The sequence below is a fragment of the Terrapene carolina genome, unplaced genomic scaffold (assembly GCF_002925995.2).
Source record: "Terrapene carolina triunguis isolate 2854851 unplaced genomic scaffold, T_m_triunguis-2.0 Scaffold146, whole genome shotgun sequence".
Classification (NCBI taxonomy): Eukaryota; Metazoa; Chordata; order Testudines; family Emydidae; genus Terrapene; species Terrapene triunguis.
The window spans coordinates 1111159-1131502 of record NW_020664497.1 but is presented as its reverse complement, the minus strand read 5'-3'; the positions used below and the strand labels follow the sequence as shown (position 1 = coordinate 1131502).

Here is a 20344-nt window from a genome sequence, read left to right as displayed (position 1 = left end):
TGTAGGTTAGTTGTATGAGCTTCAGAAAAAAACCATAAATACTGTAGAGAGTTACAATGTTAACATTCTCCTCTTGCTAGCCTCCTATTTTCTTATTCAGCATGAGACATATACAGTACAGGCGAGTCTCATCTTACGCGGGGGTTCCGTTCTGCGGTTAGCGCGTAAAGCGAAAACCACGTATAGTCAAAATTACATTGAATGTAATGGCGGGCGGAATCGCCCGCACTACAGGAACAGTATTAAAATAGTGATTTTTCTCTTTTTTTTTGTTTTTGCCAACCATGTAAAGCTGAAATCGCGCATGTTAAATGCGTGTAAGATGCGACAGACCTGTAGTTCTATTTATTTGGAAGAGCTGAAGCTGATATTTGCTCCAGGGAGTGCAGAAAACACAGGCTACTTTCCAATCACACAGTGTGAAATAAAGAGCCAGAACCCACCTGTGCCATTGAGTTGATTACCATCAGCCCGTCTCCAGCTGAGTTCAGGAATAGGTACCCCAGTAGTACCACACCGCAGTAACACAGTGCTACCCAGTATGGTCTTCACTTTGGCTACAGAAGTATGTACAACAGGGCTTTGACATTTTCTTAGTTCGACTTGACTGAAGAAGACTCCAGCAAGACTCCGTGGGGTAAAGCATTTCAGTCTTGGTTCTATAAATGCTATGTTAGGAGACTGGAAGTTTAGGAAATGGACCATTTCATACAGACTGCAGTCACACACCCAAGGATTGTCCTGCAAACCTGTCAAGAGAAATCATGATAGTCAACATTACCATTGCTGTTTTTCACTTTATATTCGTTAACGGACAAGTGGTGACTGGCTTATAGTCTGCTTCCAACTAGGGGCGTTTGTGGCCCTGCATATGGAATATAGCCTTGGAGTCCAGAAACCTGGATCTTAAGTCTCACCATATGGCTTGGACCACTCTGAGCCTTACTTACCCCATCGGTAACATGGCACTAACAGAGCTTTATAAACTGTTTTGACATTTGTGGATGAAAAAGTACTATGGCCGTGCAAAGTATGATTATCCATACAATCAAAACAGATTGTTAGGAGAAGAAAACAGCCTTTCCTTAATTAACATTGCAGTCAGTGTCTATATCTTTGGCTTGAAAAAAAGAATTGTCCTGCTGTTTTTGAGTTGCTCTGTTTTGAAATTTTGAGTTTTGTCTAAAATTTCTTTGTCTCCCTCTAGCTCAAAACTGGCTATTTGGGTACTACACCTTCAAATTTTCCACATAGTTATATTTCTTTGGAAACTTGTATGCCAGCTATATTTGAAGAAAACAGGTGACAAGAAATCAAGCAGTTATTAGAGGTTTTGTTTTAAATAGTTTGGGAGGGAGGCCTTCCTCATTAATTTCAAATGATGTGAATAAGAAATTTTTGCCATCACTTCAGAGGGAGCAGGAGCAAGTACTAGGTAAATGTGTGAGCACTTTCCCATCCACTGGTTGGTTGTAGTGTACAAAGAACATATGGCTCCTTTTAAAATTCAGAGAACCTTTCCTTTAGATCAATTAGTAGAGACCTCTGTTTTTAGAGCTGTAGGACAAAGGTTCTAGTGCAGGTGTTTGTGGTTTGTTATAGAAAGGTAACAACCATTCAATATTGAATGCAACCAGAGTCCCATTGTATGATTGATTATAACCCCTTTTATATCTCAAAAAGAAAGAAAGATCTTCATGCTTTCACATTTCTCACATTATCAATCTCACAGGCAAATCACACATTTCCTGAAAATTTTGATTCAGTTAAGTAAGATTAAATAACTTTAATTTTACTCCTTTTCCAGTTTCACAAGATGTCTGATTTTGATTCATTTCCCTCTGTCTGCCCAAAGAAATCACATTATAACAAAAACTGTGAAACATGGGTGCATTTTAACAATATCCCTTAGAAAAAAAATTAAATATCAAAATCACAATAAAAATAATGCATATCCATGAATCAGAGTTAAAGTTGTTGTATTGTGATAAATTATGTATTTCTTTACCCTTGAAAAGAGTGATTTGTTTGTTTAAGATGTAAGTAATATAAGGGCTCATGTCCTTAACTGTTCATTTCTTTGCTTTAAACACTTGGGCTTGGCAAAAGAAGTGATAGATGTATACATTCTTGTCATTTAATTACCTTAACTGGTTTTAAAATAAAGTTATTGGGTTTTGTTTGCTTTGGAATTAAACATACTTTTTTACTCGAAAAATGATAATGTTAGAAAAATAATGACTTTGAGATGTTTAAGGGGTCAATTCAAGAACGCACATACTTAACTTTAAAGTTGATGGGACTTAAACACATGTCTAAAGATAAGGACATGCTGAAGTGCTATCTTGAATTAGAATTGACTTAAGCAGGAGTTTAAATACTTTTGTGAATCAGAGACTAAAGTTGATTACCTAAAGTAAAGGCCTACATGATGGGGTGCAGTGCAGGTGTTACACTGGATGCTGACATAGCTGACCATGGGAGGATCACCGCAGATTAGGCACACCCTCAGGCAACCTCCTCTCTTCTGCCGGCAATTCAACAAGCTGTCATGGAAGGACGGACATAACGTTCTACTAGCACACCTTTTGTGTGCAGATGATCCTATACCTGCAATGGTGCTATGGCCTTGCCTACAGCGTCATATTTCATGACATTTCCAAGCATTGCACTGGTGGAAACAGTTTAGGCAGGGCACAAGTGTTTTTACCCCAATCTGATCTAACACTACTCAGAGCAGGTCTATATGACACAATAATAAACATAGTTTTACCCTGTTTACACTAACACTTCCAGCATTTATACCACTTAAGCAATGGCACTGCTGGTAGCACATCACTGAGATTCTAATTTAGACACAACATTGCAGAAATACCAAGACTTCCAGTGAATAAAAGATCTGTGAATGCTACAGTTAGTATAAATGCAGTCACGAGCAACTGACATCTCACAGAAATATTAAAAACATTCTGCTGAAGAAGAAATGATGCCTGTCTCATTCCATGCTATCAGTGCTGGGAAGGTGTTTTAAAAGGGGTATGCCTTAGTGGTGGGACATTTTTTACAAATTTTAAACTAAATACATTAAAACTCAGGCAACGGATGCTGGATAGGAGTAGGGCTGGGAAAATATATAAAAAAAGAGTCCATAAACATTGTCACATTTCTAAACAGATTTATACTGTCTGCACTCATACCCCTTGTGTGTTTGCTGTCTGCAAATGTTCTAGCAAGTTAATTTACTGTCAAGAATGCTTAGAAACTTAGCAAAAGTAAGACAATATTACAGAAGTTAACTGGAATATTCACAGAAGTTAACTTAGTTTTCTGATTCTCAGTCCCTTCCTGAAATCAAACTCTTGATGTATGATCATTCTATTTGTCCTCACTGGACACCTTCACTTTTCTCTTCTGCTTAACGTATCTATATCTCAGAGATATACAAATGTCCTATCTATACTATGTGAATCCAGTTGTTAGATCAGCTCTGCTATTGTTTTTCTGACCAACGTGCACACAGATATTTTTCTGTGAGTTGTGCTAACCAAACCATACTGTATAGACCCCATGGGCAGGCTGCGGTATGGTTTTAAATATGGTCATAGCTTGGTTCTTTAAAAGGCTTTTCTCACGTTCTTGCAGCTCAGCCCTTGGCTATGGACCACAGATGCCTCCTATGTCTGAATGTACTCCTTGGTTCCTATAACATACCAGGAGACTATCTATTTATCTACTCAGTAAAAAGGACTAATGAAAAAAATGATCTAAAACCCATGTTCAGTGTGCACTAAAGGTCAAAAAAAGCAAGCAAAATGCCAGAATGCAAAAAGAATGGGATGAAGATACTATAATGCTACTGAGAAAATAAATGGTAGGCCATCACCCAGAATACTATGTTCAATTCGGCCAGGCCTGTCTGGAAAAAATATATAGTAGAAATGTAGGGAGTAACAATATAGGCAACAAAATAATTAGACAAGAAAAAACATCCATATGAAGAGACTAGAGATTGAAAAGATTGGGACCTTTGACAGATGTATATAAAATAATGATGGTACAGAGCAGTGGTTTTCAACCATTTTGGTCCACAACCCAAACAATGGCAAAAGCACAACCCAAACAATGGCATAAGAATTGCCCCACAATCTACCATGCCCCACAATCCTGTGGAATTTAGACCCAGGGTTGATTTTGTGGCCATTTTGTGGATTACAGATCATGTGAGAGAGGGGGCAGCTGTTGTTGCTAAAATGAGGGAAGACTGACTGGGAGGGAGGATTGCTGCTAGAGAGGTTTGGTGGTTGGTGGATGAGTAGGCTTGGTGCAGTTGGAGTGGGAATGAGGGACTTTTTCATCCTCTCTCTTTCCCCATATGCACAGCACTCATCTCTGAGTGTTGGGAAGTACTACTCCAAGGGGCTGTGAAACTGGCTACACAGCCTACAGAGAGACAGTTTCTCCAGCCACAGCGCCAGGCCCTGTGTGGGCTGAAAGGCAAAAGGGGCCTGAACAGCTGCTCTGGGATTAGGTCTTTCCTTGAAGTCAATGGGAGTAAAGATAGTGTTGGAATTAACACCCAGAATGGACCATGATGGTTCAGAGATGGCTAGATGAGCATTCTTATAAGACTATTGCTCCACCCTTCCCATCTCCTTAGTATTGCAATACCTGCAGTACACCAGCTATGACCAGGAACACCTCATTTGCTCATGGGCCTTCCTAGTTCTTGCCTTTTTTTACAACCCAGAAGGAATAACTTCCTCTGACAATCTTTCTCTGGGAGTGAAAATAAGACATGACCATAAAATACACACTGTTTTCTCTTCTAAACTCACAGTTCAGCCATTTGTTTGATCTCATGGCAATACTTTCCTTTTTCACTTCAGGACTCAAAGCTCATGTGAGTTTAGTTCAGTAGATACTATGAAAATGTTTTTGCAGTAAAAGTACAAACAAATTAACAGTGGGAAACACTAATTTAATCTCAAATAACCAATTCTTCTGTATTTCTGTTTTCCAAACAAAGACATTTGGGCTTTGGCATAGTTGTCCAGACCTCATCTCTCTCTCTCTCTCTCACACACACACACACACACACACACACACACACACAATCTCCCCTTTTAAGCTCCACACTACTAATGCCTTCACTATTGCTCATCTCCTAGCCCTTCCTGTCTCCCCTGCAGCTTTTTTCTGGAAGGTGATCCAGATTCTTAGCTTCACATTTACTGAACCTATATATTTGTGTGACACATGAGCCAATGCAGCAATTGATGATCAACCACACTATCACAAACTACTCCTCAAGCCCCTACTCAATTGTTGATGCCTCATCCAAGCACTTATATAAAAGAACATCACAAAGCTGACAATGAAAGACATGAATATCCAGAAAGCACTAAGCTGTTTCTAAAAATATTTTTATTATAACATCCTAAAACCAAAGGCTTTGAAGAGAATTCAGAATGATGTGCTTTATGGAACTAAAGGGAATGACTGAATCCTTGCTATTCATAGATTTTTTTGCTTTCAGTGAGAAAGCCATGGCCAGGAAGGAAACTTAGGATGTAGCTGTGCATCTCAATCCCTGGACTAAAATCCATGGACTTCACACACTATAATCACCTGTGTAAGTGCACAGAGGGGAAATCTGGAGTGGGATTTAAGGATCAGTGGGTTGGTCTATAAATTATAGTATGACTCTAACCCATTATCTCCATATACATTTCTCTGTACGGATTTCTTAAGATCCTGGCACAAGCAAACTATACAGATGATTGTGCAAATTTCCACAAAAAGAGATCTATGCAATATATTGTTATAGCCAACATTCCATAACATAAAAGGGACCATGCAATAGAAAACATGTCTTTTGTTTTGTTAAGAATTTATTTAGCACTTTGCAAAATGCACCAAGAAGACACCATTTATTTTTACTAGCAAAAGATACTAAAACTTGGCCAGCCCACAACTTGATTCTTTCTTTTAAAAATGTGTGGGTTTCTTTTAAGTGTGACCTTAGTGTTAGAAAAACAAGCTCCACATTTATCCACAGAAGATTAGCAGCATTGTAAGCTTCTTCACACTTTGGGGACCACCGCTGGGAATAAGAGTAACTCATGTCCTCTCCAATGAGGTTGTCAGCAAGAGTGTGAATTGATGCCAAATATTGTGGTTATGTATGCAATATGGACATAAAGGGTCACGTCCTCAGGTGTAAACTGAAGTCAGTGTCACTCCAACAGTTTATACTACTGCCTAGAGACCACCAATTTAGTTCATGTAACCTATCAAACAACCAGCAGATGGCAACAACCTTGAGTCACCCTGAGATGGATTTGAATAAATGATCTAGAGATAAAACACTCATAGACAAGCCCCTGAACTTCTCAGTATGCTTGTTGCAGAATTTCATTCTGGGCTACTGCAATGGAGGTGGCTCACAAGACAATCATCTGTAACTTGATTTTCTGTTGCAAAGCCACCCATCAAAAAATGTCATTCTAGAATTCATGGCTGTTCAGATAGTGTATGAAGTGTAGCTGTCCTTACTTTCAACAGGGAATCTATTAGCCTGCAGGGGGACTATAGGAACAACAATATATTTCCATTAAAAACACACTTTCTTCCTAGAGTGAATGAGCAATATTAAGGTACTGCTCTTGTATGTTGCATGCTTGATATTCCTCTCAAGTGCATTGTAATTTGCCCTATTTTTTTTAACTCTCTTACCTAAGATGATCTTGGAATTGTCATTGGGGAAGTAAGGAACTGCCTGGAGGTTAGCCCAGGTTGAAATAAGCTCTTGAGGAAGAGTCATTAGTTTATTGCTAGACAGATCCAAGTAGGTGATGTTCTTGATGTAACGAGCAGCTTCTGCTGGTATTGAGGTGAGTTCATTATTGTGTAAATCCAGCAGCCGTAGCTGGGGCATGTCTGCAAGAACTTCCCATGGAAATAAGATTAAGTCATTCCCGTCCAGTCTCAATTCCTGTAACCGGCGGAGACCCCTAAAGGTAATCACACTGACACTAGCCAAAGAATTGTAGGGCATCCAGAGGTATTCCAGGTTACGAAGAGAATGGAAAGCTTCTCCTGGTACTCTCCTGATGGCCGTCTTTTCTATTCGAAGTTTAGATGTATCTCCTGGGATGTTCACAGGGGTGAGTGTCATCTCTGGGTCATTGCACAGCACAGTTCTGATTGGAAAAAACAAATATTAAATTACATTTCTATAGTTTGAATTTTTTTTATTTTATTCTAATCTATGTTTTATACATGCTTTTCTCTTTTTCAGTCTCTTTGTTTTCTTACCAACCATTCTATACATATATGACTCAGCTATGTAAAAAAATCAAAGCAATTTAGGTACATAGGATCAAATTCAATCTTTTTGTAAATGAATTCAGTGAGTTGCAACTATTTATGTTAGGTATGAATCTAGCTCATGAAGTCTTTCTTCTTTTTATTTTTAATTTACTTTCTGAAAATTTTGACCATAACATTCCTGCACTAGAGAGTATGTCAGTACATGTTAAAACACAGTTTATCAGTTGAGCCATGAGAGATTTGGCTAAAGAGCCAAATATTAAACAAGCCTCTCTCAGGTAGGGGTCAGAGGTGTTGTGATAATTGATCCTACAAATTTACCCTAATTGTGAGCTCAACCATGAAAAGTGAGTGAAAGTTCATAATGTGTCACAATTATCTATGACAATCAATGTTGATGGGAAAATGTGCAAAAAAGAAGCAAAAAGACTGAATTAGTCCAAATAAGAAGGCCTATTGATATAATTCAAGGACTGTGTTAAGATCATACTTGGTAAACAAGAAAAGTATAGAACTGGAAATCAATTAACCGAAATTGGTGTGTTGGAAATTAAGCCTAATTGGTTTACAAAATAAAGAGCATGGATTATTCCTTTTTTGGGCCCTTCTAAAAGAGACTTTGAGGCAGAAAAGGGGAAACTTTTTACCACCACCATGGCTGCGGTGGAAGGATTGTTATCATGACACCAAATCTTGATACTCCAATGGGGACACTCAGGCATCATTGCTGCACCAGCAAGGACCCCAATCTTATACATGTGAGATTTTGCTCTGTTTCCCCCACCCTCATGTGCTCCTTTTTGTCCCTCACACATCTTCCTCCTGTCCCCTCTCTCTCTCTCTCAGCTTTTCACCTGACTCTGAAACCAACTGTACTGGACAGGACCAGTCTAGCAAGATGAGATGGCCTATCCAGCTCTGCTCAGCCTGAGAAGGACCAGTGAAGGAGGAGGACCTGACCAGCCCTACCAGATGATGTTCCTGACAGAAGAAGTGAGCTGGGATCCAGAGCAATAGCTGTCATGGCTAATCTGTCCGACCAAAGCATCCGTCTGTGACTGACCATCTGACCTGTATCCTGAGAATATCAACAAAAGTCATATTTCCCTCATCTTTACTATCCTATCTCTACTCTCCCTTCTGTGTCTGTCTGTTTTTATGAAGTAGGGAAGTGACTATCATTCCCAACTCAGGACTGAACAACAGAAGTATCCCTTTCTTCCCCACCGAGAAGTACTGTTTAACTGAATACGAGATTTTAACTAATATTCACTGTCTCCAAAAAGGGACTTTGTTACATTTCGATTAAGCTTGTTTTACATAATCAACTTCCGTTTCAATGTTCTTTACCTCATTTTGAGTCTTGTCCTTTTGTATGTTTCAAATCAATAAATTTGTAACCTTTGGTATGAATTTTATAGTGTGTTCTCCAAAGTCCTAAGCAGACTGAGGTCTCTGTTTACCAAACCCCAAAACCTGTTTAAAACCGTTCAGTGTTAGATAGTTTCAGAATCATGGCAACAGCTTTGACTCTTTGGGCCCTTTATTCCATCCAACTGAATATAACAGGGGAACACACATTAAACACTGTATGGAATCTCCTGTTCATAAAATGAAGTCAATTAAACCAACAAAACCCTACTTTGAAATCTGAACTACAGTGAAATCTGTTGGACTATGTAATAGTGGTAAAAGCCACTTCACTTTAAGCATTTGAAAGTAGATGAGTCAAAGCACTGGAAATTATTCTGTTGGTGAAAATCCTGCACTGGCTGTAGTGAACTAGATGACCTAATTGCTCTTTCCCATCTTTAATTTCTAAAGGCCATATCCTACTCCTTACTCTTTATTTACTTGGGCCTTATACAAGCAAAATTTGACTTTGGCTTTGTAAATGCATGAAATTGTAGATAGCAGTGAGGAAAGGAGAGAGATAGATATCTTAGAAAATACAATACAAAATGCACATCAGTTTGCCTAACAACAAGGGGTAGGGGGGAAAGGCAAATTCTTAGCATGAAATAAAGCTTAATTTATAAAAAGTAGCAGAATCAAATAAGCATGTTCCACTTCACATGCTAGAAGAGGTACTACGAGGGAAACGTAATATGATAATCTAAGGACCATCTCCTAATGACTGTGGCTGGTTAATAAATGGAATATTATAAAACCAGATCACTTTTAGCTGAAAGTGATTACTCCTCTACTATAGGTGCAAATAAATAACATAGCTAAACTGCTCTTGCTAAATGAGGCTTCCTAGAGATAAATGTTTTCAAGCTTCTAGATAAAATTGTTCATTCATGGTAGGTATACAATATAGTTACTTTTATTTAGTACTTCTACAATGGCATTAAATCTGTGATGGAAGATGCAAACACAACCCCGGGAGGTTGAGGAAAGAAATGCTTCACCTGACTCTCAAGCAACAGGGTGCAGTCAAGACTCAGACCAAAACTGATAGGCTCTGGAAGAAGGCTCATCCCACCCTCCTTAACTGAGGGCTGGGGGTTTGGGGAAAAACTAAGAACAAAAAGAAGAAAATAAGGAGACAGAAAATTCTTCTCAGTAATGCATTTCTTTTCTGTGAATGGCAAAGAAATTTCAATAATATGAGACGCTATTACGGTGTAGCAATGTGCACTTATGCTACAGATGATACTATTGAGCACTAAACTGTTATTCTATGGGATAAACCCCTTCTACTACTGGGAAATTTGCTGTTTTTTCACTGAATCATTATAAGAAAAATTACAACAATTATCACCTTAGGGAATGGTAGACCCCACACTTTTTAACATTGCTACCACACAGTACTATCATATTTCCCAGTCACTGGAAGGTAATTCCACTATGGCCTCTTTGGGATAGCGCTGATTATTTTTGTTGCATTCCCCGTCAATAACTACAGGCAATTTGTGCTACCACTGTACTTCTCACATAGAAAGCTACTGGTGCTACTTCTATCACACCTGAACAATCTTGAGGAAAATGTTACTGACATTCAAAATCTAGGTGACAGTTTTTAGTTTCTCTTTGTTGAATTCCTTCATTAGAACTCTGTCTAGAGGAAATATGTATTCCAAAGAAAAAGGGATTGCTTTCTCTCCCTCTCTCTCTTTTTGTATTGTGAATATATTGTATAAAAGCTTGTCCTGTTTCCCATTAAGTCAAATAATTGCTTAATTACTACATTTTAAAAAGAAAGCATCCTCTACTAATATCTTAATTGTATTTCATTCCAAAAATAAAGAACTGGTCTTTGTTAAGATTTTGTGGAACTGAAATAAACCGTTCTCAGATTTTACATTTAATGTATGGAATCTGCCTTTGAGTTTTCTTCTGGTTTGGGGATTGTTTCCTTCTAAAAAAAAATCCTCTGATTAAAGGATTCTTAAGTAAATGGAATAGAGGGCAGTACTCCGTACATTTTTGAAAGCACTGTACTAAGCAAGCCTGGTTAACTCTTTGAAAGGAGAACAAGGTGAACTAGAACTTAAAGACATCTTCTGCACATACAAAGTCCAGTATTTTCCATTTTATTAATCTTTCACCATTATACTGATGTTAATTATATTGCTTCTACCCTAGTAGAGAAGATCACCAAATGCTTTCTCTGAAATCAGATTATAGTGTGCTCAGAAGCTAATCCGTCTGCGCATAAAGCTGTCGTACAAAGTGATTGGGGAAAATAACACACAAACAAATAGCCATGACACAAGCCATGTTTTTCCCCCCATACATCCTTACAAAGGTGAACACAAAATCTTCCAAATGAAAAACAAAGAGAACAAACATACCTTGCTTTTGTTCCTTCGTTGATACTATAGAAGGCGCAGCTACATTGGGAAGGGCAAGTGCAGTGAGCCGAAGGCAGTCCTCCAAAAACTAAGCAGCAGACCAAGCCCACAGTGATCCACATTGTTACCTGCACATGAGGACGACTTCCAGATACTAGACAAAGTGAAGATTTTTCTCTATTGTTTTGTCCAGTGACTGGTCACATCTTGTTAACTCTCTTTCCATTTCATTCGCACAGTGATCTTCCAGCCCTCACTGAATCCATCAGATAAAAAAGGATAGGCAGGGGATTAAGGATGGGGACTTGAGTTATTTTCATGTAGGTGCTTATTGCTTCCGGGAATCACACAGACAAAGCATTTCTTCCCTCAGCGAGCAGCATCAATCCTGAATTCCAATAGAAAACCAATGATTGTTGCATGGAACAACATAGTCTTTTTGTGATTCTAACAATGACAACATAAATATTACTTTAATAGATGTTGCCAGTAACTCACTTTCCTGTAGTGATTTCTTGAGTATTCAGAAAGGGTTCATAGTACTGCAGGAATCTGAGCCACTGAGAACATACAAAAATATGGAAAACTGTTTTGTTGATTTGTCTTTTCTTAAAAAAAAAAAAAAAAGACCAACAGTTTAATGATTGATTAATTTTGCCAGTATGACCAATGTTATAAAACTAAGAATGATACAGTAGCTAGAACTTTAATAAAATATTAAATACATACATTTTCCAGGTGTTTCTCCCAGTGCTAACACATTCCTGAAAGACTAACCATCCCAAGACTGCTTACTGTGCTTAAGAGTCTTTGATGAGGGACCTTGCCAAATGTTTTCTGAAAGTCAAAGTATACGTTATCAGCAGGATCACCCTTTCCCACATGTTTGTTGACACTCTCAAAGAATTCTAATACATCGGTGAGGCATGATTTTTCCTTTACAAAAGCCATGTTGACTCTTCCCCAACATATCATGTTCATTGATGTGCCTGATAACTCTGTTCTTTACTATAGTTTCAACCAATTTGCCTGGTACTGAAGTTAGGCTTACCTGACAAAAGTCAGATGAAAGTCTTCGCATCCTGCAATATAAATGTAATAGGGCTGATTCTGAGCTGAATTACACTGGTGTAAATCAGGAATAATTCCAGTAAAATCTTGGCCCCCATGAAGCTAATGGGAGCTTTGCATTGACTTCAGTGGAGCCAGGCTTTCATGCAATGGTGTTACTGTTGTGAAAACTGGTGTAGATGAGATTAGGATTCTTTATTTTGTGGCACACTGCTCAGTGTTTCTGGATTCAGCAAAAAGGCTTCTACCGCTCCTGCAGGACCATTTCTTTTCTTTTTACCACTAGTCTATTTCCTGTCACTTTCCATCTTCTCTACTGAGGGCTAAGATCAGAAAAGGAAAAAAAACCCTCAGGAATGAGATTTTCTTTGATCTTGTTCACTGGCCCTTAGATCAGAAAGCATGGCCATTATAGTTCCTCCTTTCAGTGCTTTCTTAGTGAGGAGTAGCTTTGGCTCTGCCTACTTGCTATCCAGTTGCTCCTGGGGGAAGCATCTGGGCCTAGCCCCTTGTGCTCCCCTGAATGCCAGGGGTGAAACTGAAGTTCCATCCCTTACACACCCTTGCAAGGAAGCAGTGAATCCTTACACCCATTTATGCCTCTGTGTAACCAAGTAAGGGTTACAGTTCTAACTTTAAGTAGATCATGAATATTTTTTTTAAAAAAACATTGACTTGCAGGGTTTCTACCTGATTATGCCATGAAGGAAGGATTTGTCCTGAAGAACTGCTAGGAATGTTTTCCCCCAAAACTCAGATATCTTCCAGATCTTCTTGGGTGTTGAGAGATTGAGAAAGGTGAGTGCCATTCATTCAGAGGTGCTGGCCTCTACACAGATTCAATGCTTTCCCTGACCCTCAGATCTGCTCAGCTCCTATAGAAGCACTGCTTCCCCACCAGCCACTGCCATCAAACCCTCTCATCTGAGGTGGGGAATTATCTATGTGGTGAGGGAACTCATATAATTTGATGCACATGGGGTCTGCAGAATTTATTCCAGCAACCCATGCAGGGTCGAAGTGGAGGATAATGCTTCAAAGAGGGACCATCCCCTCAGACCCACACTTGCCCAACACTCTTCACCGACAACCCTCCCTATTATGGATAAGTTACTTTTGTGTCTCCCTTCAGATACGTAATCAATTCAGCCCTTCATTAAAAACGTATGTATTTCTTGCAGGAAAAACTGACACACTACTGAATGTTAATGGATAAATTACAGTAAGAGCTGTGGACATTATTTCTAACAAAGAACCTTTACTAATGCTTTTACTATAGAATAATATATTTAGCATAAAATTCATTTTTAGTTCTTCATCAAAATGAAATATCACTAGCAATTGTATTATAACCATGGGTAAAGAATTCAAAGAAATAAGAATTTCAAGGTAACGTATATGTGATGTGTGGGCTAACTATTAAGTAGGCATTTACAGTGCCATGATTTTGTGCCAGTTTGTCTCACCAGTAACTAAGTGATGATTTAGATCACAAGTCTTGCAAAAATCAGTTATTCTGAGAAGTGCTCAAAGGATTATTTTTCCCCATGCTATTTTTATATTTAATGTTTATTGTTCTTTGAGAAGAACTTCAAACAGCCCCTTATTTGTTTCTTAGATATCTGTGTGATATGGGGGACTGTCGTTAATGGCTGAGCTTCCCAGAGAGAGTGTCTGGTCCAGGTGCTGTGAATCTTATGTTGTTGTTATGCACAGCCAGTTGAAACCAGACACGGAATAAAGAAGAGCCCTTAAGCACTGTAAGCACAGAGTGATCTATGAGCAGCAAATGGTATGAGCAGTGGGGTGTTTGCCAGGCCCTGGTGACGTCTCAAGCAAAGAAAAATATTTGGCATCAGCCATTTCCCCAAAAATTTCTCCCCTGATAGGTAGTGGAAAATGTTCCCTTTTTACATATTTATTTCATTCTTTTAGGTCTATATACAAGTGAAGGGTTCTGTCTTTTTTCCTACAATAACCAATGAGTTTACTCACTCTGCTGATTCATTTACATGCGTGCTATGATTCCCAAAGCAATAAGCCTACCCAGCTCCTCTTTTAGTCCCTGCCTTAAGGTGAGGGGAACTTTTGTAGAGGCATGAATTGTGGGGCAGTTGGGCTCTTTCAGCTCTATTCTGTACTCTGTTGAGAGCTTCCCTATCCCTCGAGGATAGAGAGATAATTTTTTCAGCTACAAATGTACAGTCTCTGAATAGAATACAATCCTGGGAGAGATTTGGTGGTTGCAGACACACCTAGTAGAGCATTTGACAAAAGGGCAGTGGAGCAAAGTAGGCATAGATTTGTTTCCATTGTCTGGAAAAAACTATGTACTTGTCCTAGATAATTATTGAAGATACTACAGAAGATACTAGAAGATACTACAGCAAAACAAGTGATCTGAATATCAAATCTCACTAGAAGATACTACAGCTAAACAAGTGATCTGCATATCAAATCTATTTTTACTAGACATGGTCTAACACAATAGTGTCAGACAATGGGCCACAGTTTAGTGGGCATGAGTTTAAGCAATTTGTAGGGAAGAATGGGTTAGATGTATCACTGTCAGTCCCTATTATCCCCAATCCAACAGGCTGGTGGAAAATGGTATAAAAAAAAATAAAGCACCTACTGAAAAAGTCTGTGGAGTCAGAATCTGGTTTGTATTTAGCACTGATAAACTATAGAATGGCACCAATGAAGCATGGGTTGTCACCAGCTGACATTTTGTTCAGCAGGAAACGAAACTAAAACCAAAAATGCCTGCCCAAAATGTCTTATGTCAGAATCACTGGGGACTTGCAACTGTATAAGAAGATGCATAAGGAAAACAACAAAAAAATTAGTATGATTTGGAGTCCAGGGAGCTTCATGAAAATGACACAGTGCGGCTCCAGGATGGGAAACAATGATCATAAACAGCAGTAGAGTCAAATAAGTCATATGAGCTTGTCTCCCCAGAGGGAGGTATACTATGGAAAAATAGGCAACACTTTCTCCAAATTCCAGAAGGGAGTGTTGGGGTCCACTAGGCATAGCTACCAGGTAAGTCGGGAGAGTGGAAGGCCAAAGTGCCGATGAAACTCTTTTGCTCTGGGCCTATCTGAACCCCCAAACTCCATCTTGTGAACTCTCACCTACTTCTGTGCTCACTGTTTACAGGCTCTGAAGTAGGCTGAAGCAGAAATGTATTGGTCAGCGTTTCTAGCAGATGGCTGCAGTTTTACTCACACTAGCAGAAATAATAGAGATAAGGAGGAGGAGTAGTTAGTTTACAGGCATCTAACCCAAGGTCGCAGAGACGGGGAAAGTTTTCCCACAAGCTTATGTAGAGCTTATTGTAACAGTTGTCTGGAAGGGAGGGGTGAGGAGGAACAGCCAGACAAAGAGATGTATGCAACCAGTTTGGGGTATAAAAGGTAAAAGTTGTTTGTATGTGTTGCACTGGATTTGAGACATGCTGGTCTCCTAGTGCCATTTCAGAGCTCTGAAATAAACTTGGCTTGCTTTCTCCCCTCGGTGTCTTCATTGGTGCTAAGCACACCGGGCCACGGACCATTGTTGTCCGCCTCGAGCCCTTGAGCGGCCAACAGGAGGGAGGACTACATTAACACGAAGTACCTTTTAGAGCATGCCAGCAGGTTCTACAAAGGGCAGTTAGAGTGCAACATGTTAGAGTGTTTTACAAATCATACCCCTTTAGTGCACTTTGCCTGGATTGTATAGACAAGCCCTCAGAATCCCTTAACTCCCTCCCTTCTGGGTGTAATCACTGGTCAGCTTACTTTAATGCCCAGACTTCGTCCCTTCAGTCTGATTCTTGTGGCCCTGAGTAAGACAGCAATCCTTATTAAATGTGGAATTCTACTCTGAAAAGTGATTCTGTAAATATAGCACCCTTTCCTCTGTTTTTTTTCCCATGCAGCTAAACAATGTGTTGCCACCAAAGTAGCCTTCTTGAATAACAAACGTGTAGAAATTATTTTAAGGTAGGGTTTAATTTCATGAAGGCATATTCCTCAATTTTGCCTCTGTTAAGACACATTTAAGTAATGAATGGCGGAAAGGCTGAAAGTAAATATACTTTATAAAAATAATAATTGACAAAAAGTATCCCTTAAATAGCTGCTATTGCTATACACTAGTTATAGAAAATTGCTAATTAATTACTATGGAAGACCACATTTCTAGAAGAAATAGAAAAAAAAGACCATTTGGTAGACCCATGTAATAATCAAATAAAAGTCATGTTATTCAGAGGTTGTTGAATTTGGGGCATATGTTCATTGATTTCAGAGACAGATGCATGGCAAAACGTGAGAGAGAACCAGAGAAACCTCATGATAATACATTTCCATGATTTCCAGAATGTCCATAATTTTAAACTTTCATCGAATATTCCTCACCAAGCTCATTGTGCCACCATATATTGCCTATTATTATTTGTATATCATTGTAACTGTAGATTAGGTTAAATGTTTCAAGCCAATAAAGTCTCTACCCCAAAGAGGTGAAATACAGAATAAAACGACTGTCATATGGTTAATAGAGTAAGAATGGCTTCACTCAGGAGAAATGGAGATACGGATGGTGAAGAAGTCTCTGTTGGAAGGGATTTGACGGAGAAAAAGGAGGGGCCTTGGTGTATAGAAAATGGGAGAATGTTCCCAGTGGGTGCGCAGCATGAAAGAAGACGCAAAGTAAAGTGAGGGGGGAAGGTAGAAGGATAAGTAAGGAGAGATGATACTGAGGCCTGGTCCACACTACACTGTTAGGTTGACATAAGGCAGCTGATGTCAACCTAATTATGTCAGTGTACGCACTAGAGCCTTGTCCCATCGATGTAAGTGCCCTACTACACTGACATACACTGAGAGGTGTCGCACTTATGTTGGTGTAGTTACGGCGAAATAGTGTCCGCGTAGACACTACGTTACCTGCTTCAGCTTTTGGCCATCTCCAGTATGGCTGTGAAATTGACAAGAAAGCCAGGCAGTTAGAGTCTCCCTACTCCCAGCTGGGCTGCTGGCTCTCAGCTCCACATTGACCCTCTTACATCAGTGGAAGCGCTCCTGGTGAGGCTGTGCACCACCCACAGAAGGAGGGTAGTGTGGACATCAGACACCACAGTAATTACTGCAATGACTGTAAGTCGATCTAACATAGGTCAACTTAGGGCTGTAGTGTAGACATGCCCTGAGAAGAGTAAGGAATGAGAAGCATGCCTAAGAGCAGATTTCAGTGCTCCCATCCTTCAGTAACTCTACAATTAGCAGTTTTAAAAAACCCTCTGTATCCAAAAGATACAAAAGAGGTCTCTGGATGAACACACTATGAGCCAATTCAGACCTCAGTTAAACTGCAAATAACTTTCAATGCAACCCAACACAATTTTTTCCATCTCATGTAACACAGATCTGTAGCTTGTAGGCAGTGCAGCCAACAATGCAGTGTAGGAGACACCTAGATCTCAATATTAATTATATTTATCACTTATATAGTGCTTTATCCCATCACACTCAGGGCCGGATTTCCAATTAGGCACAGTAGGCCCGTGCCTAGGGGTGCCAGCATTTTAGGGGCCCTAAAACTTAAAAGTGGGATAAAAGTTAAAAAGTTAATACATACAGCTCCCCTGCGGGCGGGCGGGCTCCTGGTGCAGGTTGGCAGCCATCCGGCATGTGGGGCTGGAGCAGGGTGAGTATCTGAGTCCACCTACCTGGGGGCGCTGTGAGCCATGGCCGGGCGGGGTGGCTGCTGAAAGGTGCTGGGAGTGTCACAGCCCCTTCCCAATCTTGGTTGCCCCACTGCCTCTTCCCCATGCCAGGGAAGGTCAGGGAGGGGCATGGCCAGCTTGCAATTCATTTGCACGGGCAGAGCCAGAGCAGGGCTGCCGTGCTGGGCTGTGGGAGGAATGGAAGACATCCAGGAACCACTCACCATGGGGAGAGGTACAGTCCCCACCCCTTGCACCTTGCCTGATGTGGGTGGGCTGCACCCCAGCTCAGGCTGGGAGCACCGTGCATGGAGGAGGGTCTCGTGCCTTCCCAGGGAGGCAGTGTTTATATTTATTTTCGTTTCATTTTTTACGGAAAACACAAAGGTGGTGTAGGTGGGTGGGGGCACTAAAGATGCTGTGCCTAAGGGCGCGTAAGGTGTAAATCCGTCCCTTATCACATTGCTACAAATACTAAAACATCACTTAATTTATCATTAATGTTAATTAATTAATTCCCTTCACATTGTATGCTACACTTTAACTTTTTTTTTTTTTTTTTTTTGTATTTAAACTCAATGTTACATTTTTATGGAGGATGAAATGGTAACACTGTACAGCAATACACTGTCTTCCATTGGGCCTGCTCCTGCTCCAACTGAAGTCAATGAGAGCTATGCCACTGACTTTAGTGGAAGCAATAGAGGGCCCTAAATTACAGGAATAGAGCACCTGGGTACAAATTAGGAGGGACATTGGAAAAGATGCCAGCAGGAGGTATAAAGTTGCATTCAGTAAAGGTATGAGGATTTGTTTTGCATACCCTGAATATAGCAGGATCTCTTGTTCAGATTTTGAGTGTATGTATATTGGGCCAAATTCTGCTTTCAGTTACAACCTCAAAAAACTCCTGAGCAACTTCAGTAAAGTCAGAGTGTGTAATTTAGAGTAGAATTTTCCTCATTATTTTTGTTTCCCATAAAATTTAATCTAATTATTTGTCTTGATAATATCTAATTTTCCTTATGGAATTTCTGAACCCAGGTATGGATGGATATCAATAGACTCTGCTCACTTGGAATCAAAAGACAAATTTAGAAGCTAACATGACAGATCAAAAAGTCAAACCTTTTACTACTGAGTTAATTTTCTTTAACTGGACTCTTGGAATAGATTTATTTTTGTTTTCCCCTTTCTGTACTTGAGAAAGGTAGTCTAATACAAATAAAATAGCATATATTTATAATAAATAAAAGCTGTAAAATGTCTTATCACTATTCTGTCCAAGAGCAGACAACTCAAGCCAGACACTAAAGCAATTTCATTAGGTAAATGAATCTTCAAGAAGCTTCTGGCAAGACACATCTTGTGAAATGGAAAAATCCTCCCCACTGATGCATGTTGAGAGCACATTAATGCATTATGTCACTCTAAATTGGATTTTGCACTTAATGCTGATGAAGAAATCTCCTCCAGACCTATAGGACTTAAGTAATTAAGTAGACCTCTAGATGTGTATTGATGAAAAAAAAGAAAAGAAACTCTGATGCTTTTTGGCATGGAATATTAAAGCCTATCAGTTATGTTTCTTTTAGTTATAGTTAGCAATGAGTAACATAAATCATTACACCATAGGAAACCAAGAGTAAGAGACATAGGTAGCTCATGAGACCATAATTTGACCTATATTCTTTAAAAATCAATAATCAACTCTATAGGGCCAAGCCCTGACCTCTGTGAAAAGCCCAAGACAATAGGTTCTACAAAGTAAGGCTCTGTGAGGTCCAGGTGGGAACAGACTACTCTGCTCAGGCCTCAGATCACCTGCAGGGCCATTCCTTGGCCTCTACAACAGCCTCAGAACTAAAGTAAAAACAACAAGGAGTCCTTGTGGCACCTTAGAGACTAACAAATTTATTTGGGCATAAGCTTTTGTAGGCTAAAACATGCATCTGATGAAGTGGGTTTTAGCCCATGAAAGCTTATGCCAAAATAAATTTGTTAGTCTCTAAGGTGCCACAAGGACTCCTCGTTGTTTTTGCTAATACAGACTAACATGGCTACCACTCTGAGAACTAAAGTAGTGTACATAACTACTGCACTCCAGTGGGAATGGGGATGGCTATTAGATCTGCATATTCATGGATCTACTAGCCACGCCCCTGCCCCTCCTCTCCCACAGACTCCCCCCATTCCCGCAAGCAGTGACAAGAAAACAGCCATTATAGATCACAACTTCATGCAGCTAGAGCAGAATCCCCTGTGTAACCTCTTTGTGGCATGGATTCCCCCATATACAGAAACATCTGAAGATTTGGATCCTTACTGTCCTTTGTAGCCTTTTTCAGAATATTAATTCTAGACCAAGCTAATGTACATGTTGTCCAGTAGATGGGCTGTCTGGAAGTGGTAATATCACTTC

The 20344-nt window shown here is 39.7% G+C and overlaps 1 protein-coding gene across 1 annotated transcript in view; it reads right to left on the bottom strand.

Annotated features, from left to right (window-relative positions):
- LRIT1 (leucine rich repeat, Ig-like and transmembrane domains 1) overlaps window positions 1–11254 on the bottom strand; it is a 14587-nt gene extending 3333 nt beyond the window's left edge. The window contains exons 1-3 of the mRNA XM_026653672.1: window positions 11133–11254; window positions 6736–7202; window positions 444–749 (exon numbers count right to left, since the gene is read on the bottom strand). Of these exons, the coding sequence (XP_026509457.1) occupies window positions 444–749; window positions 6736–7202; window positions 11133–11254 (895 nt within the window). The remainder of the gene's footprint in view (window positions 1–443; window positions 750–6735; window positions 7203–11132) is intronic.
- Window positions 11255–20344: the final 9090 nt, after the last annotated feature.